The sequence below is a fragment of the Sceloporus occidentalis genome, unplaced genomic scaffold (genome assembly GCF_023333645.1).
Source record: "Sceloporus occidentalis isolate IW3139 unplaced genomic scaffold, rSceOcc1.0.p SCAF_157, whole genome shotgun sequence".
NCBI lineage: Eukaryota > Metazoa > Chordata > Lepidosauria > Squamata > Phrynosomatidae > Sceloporus > Sceloporus occidentalis.
Window position 1 is genome coordinate 1,339,467 of NW_028317137.1, and position 11,464 is coordinate 1,350,930.

The 11,464-nt window shown below is 43.5% G+C and overlaps 2 protein-coding genes across 2 annotated transcripts; both read right to left on the minus strand.

Moving 5' to 3' along the window:
• Positions 1–1,506: 1,506 nt before the first annotated feature.
• LOC149280367 (small ribosomal subunit protein RACK1-like) lies at positions 1,507–5,336 on the minus strand. The gene is made up of 8 exons (XM_089500578.1): positions 5,228–5,336; positions 4,424–4,595; positions 4,068–4,215; positions 3,755–3,850; positions 3,374–3,484; positions 2,705–2,845; positions 2,424–2,534; positions 1,507–1,637 (listed from the first exon to the last, which is right to left on the minus strand). The coding sequence occupies exons 1-8, from the start codon at positions 5,334–5,336 to the stop codon at positions 1,572–1,574; spliced, it is 954 nt and encodes a 317-aa protein (XP_089356704.1). The 3' UTR covers positions 1,507–1,571.
• A 2,257-nt stretch (positions 5,337–7,593) lies between these two features.
• LOC149280368 (butyrophilin subfamily 1 member A1-like) lies at positions 7,594–11,259 on the minus strand. The gene is made up of 5 exons (XM_089500622.1): positions 11,199–11,259; positions 10,616–10,966; positions 10,240–10,512; positions 9,550–9,600; positions 7,594–8,105 (listed from the first exon to the last, which is right to left on the minus strand). Exons 1-5 carry the CDS (start codon positions 11,257–11,259, stop codon positions 7,594–7,596), a joined length of 1,248 nt encoding a protein of 415 aa, XP_089356748.1.
• Between the last annotated feature and the right edge of the window lie 205 nt (positions 11,260–11,464).

Genomic DNA, 11,464 nt, shown 5'->3' on the forward strand with positions numbered 1-11,464 from the left:
AGCTGCATTCTAAGACATACATTGTGCACATTTTGTTCTATGCAATATACAATGTATTTGATGGCAATGAATGGGTTTCTATGGTAACAGAACAATGCTTCATTCTGGAAGTTTACCTAGTATCGATTGTTACATCACCGAGTTACATCACTTATGGTTTCACTTGGGTGTAATGTATTTAAAGGAATTTTATTTTTCTAGTTTAATGCTTAAAACCCAATGTGTCCACCCTAGTGTAAAGTAAGAATAAAGCACCATGCCGTAGCGACACCTTGGTAAATAGAGAGCATGTCTTGGATTTTGCTCAGATTACTGTGTTCAGCGGAGTAGCAGCGCTAATGATATAAAAGGAGATCTTTGCACGGGCGTTGTTTTGATTGGTTATTTACTACATGTAATCAGTCAGCCTGTAGCCAATAACAGCTCCTGCTTACAATAACAAGTGCTGGCAGTTAGACAGCCGGATCTCACAACATTCAGAGCTGGCGGATGTTCTGTGGATGAGCGGCTGTAACAAGATTTGCAGCTACAACTAAAGGACCCTTAATCTCCCAAGCATTTGACTGTCCAGCAGGACACATCTCCCATCAAATAGGACACATCTCTGAACCTCTTTCTCTTCTCAAAATTTACAAATTAGAGGGAAAACCCACAGTTTGTTTGTGGTTTTGTACCAAACGTATACTAGTGAGGTCAAAGCAACCACCCGAGGCTTAAAAATAAAATGTTTATTATAAAGAAATTTTAAGGGGGAGAAAAAAAAAAAAAATTCCCTGAACCTCAGGCATTTACGATCACAAAAGTGGGAGCCAATAGAGATCCCAGCAGGGTCTGGGCAGACACGCTATGTTGGCATCTCAGGGTTAAGGCAGCGGCTTAATGTTTGTCATAAGGAGCTGATCACACAGTCAAGCTTTACTCTAAATTGTAAAGCTGTTTGAGCCGGGCCCTTCTCACCTGTTGTCTGTTAGTTATGTTACATACTACTGGTTACTGTCTACCCATTGTACACCGCTATGGAATTTGATGGCACTGTATAAAATAAATAAAACTTCTAGTTGCTGAATGTCAAACACCATCCATCTGCCCTATTTGCAAAGAGATTACAGAAAAGACATTCAGCAATAAAAAAAAACAACCCAGAAGCCCCTGTGCAGTCTGCCATAGTTTCGTTTATTGCACCCACAGCTTCCCCAGCACTACTTCTTGGGTCTGAGAAAACCAGAACAGAGTTCTAAACCATAACAATGTAAAGAGGGCCCTACTAGCAAGTTTATAATCTTCTACACGGGCTGGCAGTTAACAGAGCGCTGAGAATCGCACAGAAGATTCAACATAAACAGCAGATTGAGAGGACGGTTTAACACTAAAGCCACTCTTACTGTAACCGGCAGCCATTGTTTAGCATACAACAGCACGACATCCAAAATGTTTGACTGGACTCAATCTTACAAAATTTATACAAGACAAGATTTTTAGCAACTTTTTTTATTAATGGTTAAAGACTTCTGTGAGGGTGACTTTGAACAGATGCCATTCTACAGACTCCAGAGCTTGTGTGCTTGACGCATTTATCGGGTGCCGATGGTGACCTGCCACACTCTGATAAGGTTGTCTGTATATCCAGCAAAGAGTGTCTGGGGGAGAAAAACAAAAAAAGTTATATAAAAAAAAAAAAAAAAAAAGGAATTAAAGCATTGAATTCAGCAGTACTGACCCCACACAACATGTCAATGTTTCAAGCGCCACCTGAATCAGCAACGCCCCACCATGCACCAAAGTGCTTTGAAACCTTGTTACTGGCGACTTAATGGTATTCACATAAACAAATCCTAATGACACATGAAGCTTCTAATCAGACCAAGCAAAGGCTTCAGGGTGCCTGCAGTAACTTAGTCACTCCTGTTAAGGGTGGGCTATCCTTAACAGTGGACGTGCCTTCAGAAGCTTGAAGTCCTCGCATGGCAGCTCGGGACCACTGAGAACCTACATGTGTTTAGACTGTTTTAGATTTAATATGCACATACCAGGAACAGTCATGTTGAAGGTGTTCTATACATTAAATGTTATATATAAAGCCATGATTCCAATGCAATGCTTGCAAACTGTGTTTTGGGGTCTATTCAGTAAAGAGAATGTTTAGCCCTCCACAAAAGCATATTCCCCTAACGAAATAGTGTTATCTAGCCCTGTATAATGCATATGGAGGCTGGAGAAATAATTTACTATACATTATAAAGGGTCAGCCTATCAGAGAAATGCCTTTAAAGTATATAATGAACGCCAACTTAAACTCTCCCTTCATTAACAGCTTTGTTACTATGGTGATGCTTTTCAAACTGCAACAGAAATGTATACATAGAACTCCATGATTTCTTCACTGCATTAATATGAACGATGGATACATTTATAAGATCAATTACCTGTCCGTCAGCTGACCAGGCCAGAGAGGTGCATTGTGGGGGTTCAGCCTTGCTGCTGGTGCTGATCACTTCCTGCTTCAGCTCATCAACAATGATCTTGCCTTCCAGATCCTACAGGGGTAAAAAACAGTTGTCACAAAAACTCAGACCCTATTTATGAAAGAACGCTTCAGTCCTGCTCAGTAACAGCCTCTGAGATTCAGCAGTTAGTATCAGTTGGCATTAAGAGAATACATCATGGCAGAAGTGCTTTGTAGAATGCGTAACAGTGGGAAACCTACCCAAATCTTGATGCTGGGTCCAGTGGCCGCACAGAGCCAGTAGCGGTTGGGGCTGAAGCAGAGAGCATTGATGATGTCCCCACTGTCCAGGGTATACAGATGTTTTCCCTCATTCAGGTCCCACAGCATGGCCTGTCCATCCTACAGACAAGTCGAGAACACAAGATTAAACACAACATACTCTCCCAAATTCTGGACAGCCTGGTCCACAAGGCTTTGTGGTCAATCCTCAGCCAGATGTTTTTGCACCAAAGTGAACCTCAAACAATCCGTGTGCAGCGGACTAGGCAGCCCTCATAGGAAGAAGCCCTTCATAGTCTATCCTCAGTAGCTGTGAAGATTTACGATCTATCCTTTCCGGCAATAGGGGGCCCAGCGAGAACCAAGCCTGTCTTCCCTTAAGAGGAGGCCAAACCTTAAATAAGGTTTGGCGACAGACTAGTAATAGGGCCAATTTATAAGCCAGACAGCTGCAAAAGCATGATGTCTAACAACCTGATGGGTCTGTGCTAAAAGTCAAGAAGATGCAGCCACCCCACCGTTAGATGGCTGCTGAAAAAGCAACACAATTCACTCCATAATTATCACCACAAACTGTACAGAACACCCCCTTACACCAAGCAGTAACATTTAAACTAAAGCACTGGAGGTAAAGCTCTAAAATCTTACCTTGCCACCGGAGGCACACAGAGATCCATCGGGGGACACGGTCACGGTGTTCAGGAAGCCGCTGTGCCCGATGTGGTTGGTCTTCAGCTTGCAGTTGGCCAAATTCCAGACCTGATCAGAAGACAATTTATGTAAATCTAAGCAGCATTCACTTTTCACATTTAAGACGATTGCTTAACAGAATCAATTAATGCGTTCCCTCCCTCGCAGCTGGGTTTCAAGAAGGTTTCGTAATAGTTGCTGACCCTCTACTGCCCATAAAGCAACAGAAAGGCCTAACGGCCAAAAGTTATTACCTTCCAGCTTCAGAATATGAGATAGCCAAGATACTATCTTACTTTAGAGAACATCAACCGACATTACAGACACAGCCAGACTCACCTTCACCATCTTGTCCCAGCCGCAGGATACGATGATGGGGTTGCTGCTGTTCGGGGAGAACCTGACGCAGGAGACCCACTCGCTGTGAGATTCCTCCTGTGGAACAGACAGTGGGTTATTAACAGCAGCAGGAGATCTGCGTCACGGGCAGAGGGCATGAAGACGCCTCTCTGTTCCCATCATAATTGCAGGGGTGTCCGCAGGGGTTGAATTTGTCTCTTTTGAAGACACTCAGGAGTGTTTGTTCTATTCATAGGGAACGAGATGCGTTTGGGATGCGATCATACAACAGGTTTGTGAGCCGGTTCCTTACCTGGACGGTGTATTTACACACTCCTAGTGTGTTCCACAGCTTGATTGTTTTGTCGCGGGATCCCGACACGATCTGACGGTTGTCAGCAGAGAAAGCAACACTCAGGACATCCTTGGTGTGACCAACAAATCGTCGGGTGGTGATGCCACTGCAGGGGGACATTTGACACGATGACACAATGACAGTGTCCTCTCCCCTCTGAATAATCGTTTCTGTGCCACCCTGTGGGGGAGGAGGGACAGATTCACAACTTCCCTCTGCTTTGCCATAAACATTTTGAGGAAAGGGGGCTTTTGTACCTCCTCCCACCACGCCGTATACATCCCGCGCATGCACGCTCCATCACTCATACTCACGTTGTAAGGTCCCACAGCCTGAGTGTACCGTCCCAGGAACCGGACAAGGCAAACTGTCCATCCGAAGAGATGACCACGTCGCTGACGAAGTGAGAGTGACCACGCAGGGCGCGCTGAGGGACGCCATAATTTGTTTCATCACGGGTCAGTTTCCACATGATGACGGTCTTATCTGCCCAAGGAAAATAAGCAAACATTAACAATATTGCCGATTTTAACCAAACTGCATAAAGTCATCACTGGCACACCCAAGAAACAGAAAGTAAACAATGTCACAAAAAAACAGATCTGTTACAAAGGCTGCAGCGCTTAAATTAACCAAAACTGCACTAAGATTTGTGTCTTCTCTGATCAAGCAGACCAGACGGGCCAAATGGGGCCAAACTGCATGCAGATTCTACATTTCTTACTCAGAGGCCGAGGAACGCTTGGGAATATCTTGATGTCCTAACAACCCAGAATGGTGCATCTCAGAAAAGCTCCAGAACCAAACAACCACCCCACCAGCCTTAGGTGGCATGGACTGTTACCCACTCCAGGGCAAATACAACTCAAGAGGTTGAGTAAACTTGCCCCACGTTACTGAAGTAGCTGCACCTATCAAGTTATGGCCTCCCAGCTCTACCCTTGGTGTGAATGAGGAGAGAGTGGAACTCTATGGAAGGATGAATAGAGCCCACTCCCATCACACACAGGCATTTATACCCTGAAACCATTCACAGGTTACAATTACACGACAATACAACCCGGCGGGGAGAATGTCTTATTTACATGACAAGCCCCGTGTATACACATGTATCTCACCCCGGGAAGAGCTGAGGATCATGTCCGGGAACTGTGGGGTGGTGGCAATTTGGGTAACCCAGCCATTGTGACCCTTAAGGGTCCCCCGAAGGGTCATTTGCTCAGTCATGATTGCGATGAGTCCGAGGACGCTCCACCGATGCCGGATGGAGGCAGATTGCAAAAGCTGGGCCCAAAAAGACCGGAGAGAGGCGGAGGCAACGCAGAGGCAGCCTTATATAGTGATGAAAGAGCACGCCGGCGTCTGACGTCATTACGTCACTACGCTGCATAGCAAGATGGCGGTGTATCGCATATATGAGGATTCTTCCTAACAATAAACTAAAGACGAGCCTAATGATAAAGAATCTGTGAACAAAAGCGCAAACCCCGATCGTTTTGTGAATTTACGCGCCAACAAATGTACATTAGTTATACTTTAGGTAGGCGGAGCAACAGCCACACACAACATGGCCGCCCGCAGCCGACGAGTGTTTACAAAGCGTCAGCACGTTGCGCTACAGCAACAGGAAATGATCTGGATCACAAGACGACTGTTTCCTGTACGTCCAACAAAATGTTCCTAATCCGTTTCAGTTAGGGGATAGACGATATGTGTTCCGTGGTAAATTATGGCTTAACCGGAAATAGTGGGACTCATATTTATTACTCCCCGGGGTGAATGCGAGCCTCCTGTGTTGGTAATAAAGAGCATCCCCAATAGAGGGCGTTTAACATATTGATGATTCTTATATTACCTTCTTTTTATTAAAAAAAAAAGCTGAAATCAACATCTTAATCAAGTTAGCATGATTTTCATGTGAGAAGTTATTGTTCGTCTCACAGGAATAATATTGGATGCAAGTAAGTTTTACTGTATGGAGAGGGTGGGAGATAATGGAACAGCCTCCCAGCAGAAGTGGTAGAGGCTAATACGAGTGTTTGTTTGCAAGTTGATATATTTTGGGCAAAAAATCCAAAGCTGCATTACTAAGTCTATTTGAAAAGTTTTTTGTTTCTTTTGGATGAGATCGGTGGCGACGTGAACGCATGAAATACGTCAAAATGACCATAGGTTTCGGGATCTGTGAGCGCTATTAAAGTTATGGAATTATAAAGTTATAGAATATTAAAATTTGGAAAACAAATATATGGGCTTTTTACCTACCAAAATAAATGAAAATGACGGGCATGTGACTCACATCCAAACTCAGCATAGGTATATGAATAGATTTTATTTATATTATTATTATTGTCATTTACTATTATTATTTTGTCTATTTTTATTTTATACAGTTTTTATTTCTCTGAGAAACTGTTAGACAATGTGTTTTTTCTCCAAAAATGTTACACTCTTTATTTTTTTTTCGTACTAAATGATGCATTATAGAGATGAATAAAAAAAAACAAAAAAAACCCCACAACCAAACAAAATACGTACAAAAGTTTGTGCGGTCACCATAGAAAGTAACGGAATGCACGAGAATTGCTTAGTACCAGTGTTCCCTCTAAGCTGTGCGCTTGTGCGCGCGCACATAGCCTTTTTAGAGAGCGCACATGTCCAAAAATTGTGCACACAACAGTTTTTCCCAAAAAAAGAAAAAAATTATAATTTTTTTGAAACTTTATGCGGCGCGGATATTGTGCGCACAACATTTTTGCTCCGTGAAACTTTTTGCACAAGAGAAATTTTCTGCGCACGCCAACTAAGAAAAATTAGATGGAACATTGCTTAGTACACATAAGCCAACCCCATGTGCTTTCCGGCACTCAGAGGCAAGCTCCGGTCCCACTACACTGCAATCATTAAACGAGGGTATATGTATAAGATACGTGCCTGGTTACCAACCACATATCACACATACAGTTGGTAAAAAAATGGCTGGAAAAAATGACAGGTCAACCTTAATGTATGTTAGGGTTTGTATGTCATAGAACATAAACATAGAGTGGGTTTAAAGACACAATAAATCCCCCGATATACTGTTCCGTACAGGGTAATCCTGTTGGTTTATTACATACATTTCATCCCTGGCTGTCCCAGCACCCCTTTGTTGGTTTCGTGATATAGGGGGGGCTTACAAAACCAGTGAGCTTTTAAATTGCTTAGAACCAGTGAGCTCGTAAACTGCTTAGAACAGTACATATTCAAAATAAGATGTTAGAGCCTCTTAAAAGTGCATGACCTTGTTTGAGGAAGGTGATAAGCAGCAGGAAGTAGTTGCTTAAAATACACAATTTCCGAACAGCACGAATTGGCAAATTCTGGTAAACATCAACACTCCGTTCTCAGAATGTTTTACTCTATAAAATGTCCTCGTTGACCAAGTCTGGTTTATGAAATGACTCTCCGGCTGTTGTTGAGCTATAAATGGGTTGGCCGGTTCTTATGGATTTAACAAAAATGTGATTCCTGACCCCACGTAATAAAAGGCACACACCGGCTCGGAAAAGTTCTCGCGGAAGCGACAGAGACACTCAAACGTTTCCGCATTATAAAACGCAACTTCTCCGCCCTCGAAGTTTAGATAAGTTCCCAAAATACGCGGTGTCTCTGATGGATAGATTTTTTCAGCAACGTCTTTAAGGAGATAAAATCCATCTTCAGATGACCTCATTGCCCAGATTCCGGCTTCAGGTGATTCCCGCAGTCCGCCGGTCCGTCTCACAGACTGTTTTGCTACCCCCACAGACCAGAACTTGCTTCCCTGCTCTCGAATCTCCGTCTCCCAGTAATGAACGCCAGAGTCAAACAGCGGTCTCCCGAGGACGCACGGCTCTGTGTCGAACCGCTCGGGATTTAAGTCCGTTTGTAGATTTCCCGTGGGCGAAATGCATTGGCAGTCCGGAGAAACGAGCAGACCAGGAAACGCGCTTTCTGAGTTAAACAGAATAGGTTCTGGGAGAAGGACAGGAAAAGAAACAGGGGGGTTATATTATAAAAATGAAAAAAAGATGGATCATTCTGCAATCAAAGACTAGGAGACGTGATCAAAATAAACTTAAGTAACGTAGAGTTACGGTAGATCGAGAATTTAACTATAATCCAGGTTTCTATAGTTTTTTTACTCTACTCATACCTTTTATAGCAGAAATCTTTCTCCATTCTGGAAAGAGAAAAAGAGTAAAATAGTGGGGGAAAAATAAACAATACTGGATATATTCATTACTACAGTCCGTTATTGATGGACTCCAGTAAAAGAGGTGGTACGGTGTACAATAAATTATGTCTTCCACCATGCGCGATGGGGTGAATAGCGGTAAAAATAAGACTTTAAGAAGAGTTGCGAGAGCGTCTTTGATCTGGTTCACCGTTTGACGCACAGCAGCAAGTTCTAGATGCGCGAAGTAGCCCCCGTAATCATTTTCTTCGTCTTCCTACTGTTGTCTCATCTAGGATTACCCAAACTGTCGCCGTCTAAGACATTTTCCATGCTCTTTTTTTTTAATTATTATTATTATTATTATTATGTTTCATTCTGCGTATTTGGACACTCACCAATCTCTTGTATCAGGCGCTCTGCAAATAATAATAATACAAATAATAATCAGAAAAAAAATCCTGAGAAACAGAGAGAGAAAAGATTACGTAACCGCAGGACCGGTCCCATTTATCTCTTCTTCAGGCACTTGCTTGCAAACATATAGAAGAACATGATGGCGGTGCCCCCTAACTGCTCAGGGTAATAGGCAGCGGCCTAGTGGGTATATAAATGATGCAGAGGTTGTTTTTATGTTTATAATCATGAATTCTAACGCTGAGTTTGGAGCAATCTTCGCAAACATTCTATTTTTCTACCCAATGGCTCTTTATAACACAGCCGTTCATTCATACGCAGGCTGGAAATTTGTGTTGCTGGAACCCCCTGTCACCTCAACTGAAGAGCCGCGATCGCGGTGTTTGGGTAACCGGAGGATGCGGCTGAGCGTGACCTACATTCAACATTTTCTTCTTCCATCTAACTTTCTGCCCCCAGATTCTGTGTTTCTAAGAAAGGACGAATTTACCCAGCGCCAAGAAAAGTAATGGCATGAAAATACCAGAATCACAGACGCTACAGAGGAAAGGAACGTACCCTGTTTTTTTTCATATTCGGCGGTCTTTCTCTCTGAAAATACAAAAAAAAATAATTCATTGAGAGTGGATGAGCAGTCAGTAAATAAGACTTTGGTCAGTTTCGGTAATGGCTGTCTTCTGCTGTCCCTCTCAGTACCTCGCTGACCTTTATCTCTTGTCTCTTTCGATAGTAACTGCTACAGTCTTCAGTTTGTCTCTGTCTTCTGTCTCAAAGCGGTCTCCTACTGTCTTCTGCTAGTCCAAGGCACTCCTGTCCTCTCTTTACCTTGGGCTTTGCGGTAAGTGTAGAAATACCAGGCTGCGGTGCCGGAGCCGGCTATCAAAATGGCCAGCAGAAGGAGAAACAAAACTGCCCAGAAGGAGAGACGGGGAAACATATCTTCTGCGCTCCATGGAAAAGAAAAACAATTGTTTTTTTAGACCATGACGGCTATTTTTGACCATCTACTTTAAGTTGCATATACAATCAACTCTAAAGCAACGAGGAGGATTGACTTTTGAGTAGATCCCTTCTGTGCTAATTCATGAGTGTTCCATGAGCATGCGCATGTTCTAATCCCTTTCAGTGAATAAGGACAGGACTGAATAGTGAGCTCTGGGTGTGTTGTCAGCCAAATGTGGTTTTCTCAAATTCTGGGCTGTATAGCGTGTTTTATGCCCAGCCTGAGAGGTACCAGCGCTCTCATGAACTAGTCTAAAGAAAGTAGCCAGAAACAGCGGCCTAAAGGGTAAAATAACATTCATTCATCAGAATCTTGCTACATATGTTACCTTTGACTGCGCGTGATTAGTGGATTATTGAAAATATACATACTTTTAAGTTTCTACCCGTGGAGTAATGGTACAACACTCTCTGAGACGCTCCATAACTGTTTAAATTATTATCAGTATCCTTACAGATCATGCGCTCTGACAGCACATCAATGAAAGACCACCAAAGATCTCAAAACCAAACCTGAGATCTTCACGTAGACACCCGCCTCGAGGCCGGTGATGGAATGTCTCATTCCGCAGTAGACGAGACCGTCAGAGGAATCTTTCAGGAGAATGTTACTCTTTACACTCAAAAGACCATCGCTCCGGTTCATGTGTTGGACTTCTGTAGCAACATCACGGCTTTCTTTCTCCCAACGCATCTGGGGTTTCGGGAACCAACCATCAGAGGAGCAGGAGAGCAGAACAGAGCTGTCTTGGTGTGTGACTTCCACCAGAGGTGGGGAACCTAGCCCTGTAGGAAACAAATTCAGAATGATCCACAGGAAAATAAAGCAAGGAAGAACTTACACATACTTTGTATTTCTGATAACGTAAAAGAAAACTATTAAACTGACCAACCACCATAAGTTCCATGACAGCTTCTTCATAAGCTTGGCTGCTTTTGTTCTCCACGAAGCAGTGATATTTTCCAGCATCAGAGAGGCGGACATTGCGCAGAGAAAGGGACAGGTTCCCTTCACCTGGTCCGGCTTGCAGGTAAGCTCTCCCACGGTACTCGGCACTTTGCTGCTGCCTATCCTCTTTTCCGTCTTTCATCAAGAAGACCACAGAGTGATAGAGATTGTGGAACCAACGCACTTCCAGCCCAACAGGGCTAAGCGGAGGCGAGAGGGTACATGGCAAGACAACATCTGATCCCACTTCTGCCACCAACAAGGTATCATGAGACAGCACCCGAAACACAACTAAAAAAAAGGAAGGATCACAAACTTGAGATTGACCGTCACCATTTTTAAGTTACAAAACTTCAAACCATACAATCCTTTATGCGGTTCTGTAAATAAGTATGACTGCCGGTGTGTTTCAAGGTTCCTGTGAAATACTTTAACACTTTCCACACCAGAATAAATAGAACCCCCCCCCCCTTAGAAGCCCTGCATAATGCATATTTAATCTGAGCGAGTGCCTTGGGTTTACCTGCGGCAGTCGTCGGCAGAACCACGGTGATACAGACCAGTATTCTGAACATTCTCTGCATCTTGGATACTCAACGTCGCTAAGATCCCTTTCTCAGTCTTGGCTGCCTCTCTTCGGCTGCGCTCCTTGATCAGAGGGTCCCTCGAATGCCTCTCCTCTTGCTTCGATTGATAGTTTTTGTCCCCCCCTTTTTCTCAGGTCGCTCCTGTGCCTTTAGTGCATTGGTGTTTCTTTTCTGCACTCCCCACCGTCTCTTTTCCAAAACC

Coding starts and splice junctions, on each gene's coding strand:
- LOC149280367 (XM_089500578.1), bottom strand. CDS start 5,336: ATGACTGAGCAAATGACCCTTCGGGGGACCCTTAAGGGTCACAATGGC. Junction 4,216..4,423: donor AGGCTGTGGGACCTTACAAC/GTGAGTATGAGT, acceptor GTCCCCCTGCAG/TGGCATCACCACCCGACGAT. Junction 2,846..3,373: donor TGTGTGCCTCCGGTGGCAAG/GTAAGATTTTAG, acceptor ACTTGTCTGTAG/GATGGACAGGCCATGCTGTG.
- LOC149280368 (XM_089500622.1), bottom strand. CDS start 11,259: ATGCAGAGAATGTTCAGAATACTGGTCTGTATCACCGTGGTTCTGCCG. Junction 10,513..10,615: donor CATGGAACTTATGGTGGTTG/GTCAGTTTAATA, acceptor TGTTTCCTACAG/GGCTAGGTTCCCCACCTCTG. Junction 9,601..10,239: donor TGTCTACGTGAAGATCTCAG/GTTTGGTTTTGA, acceptor CCATTTTGATAG/CCGGCTCCGGCACCGCAGCC.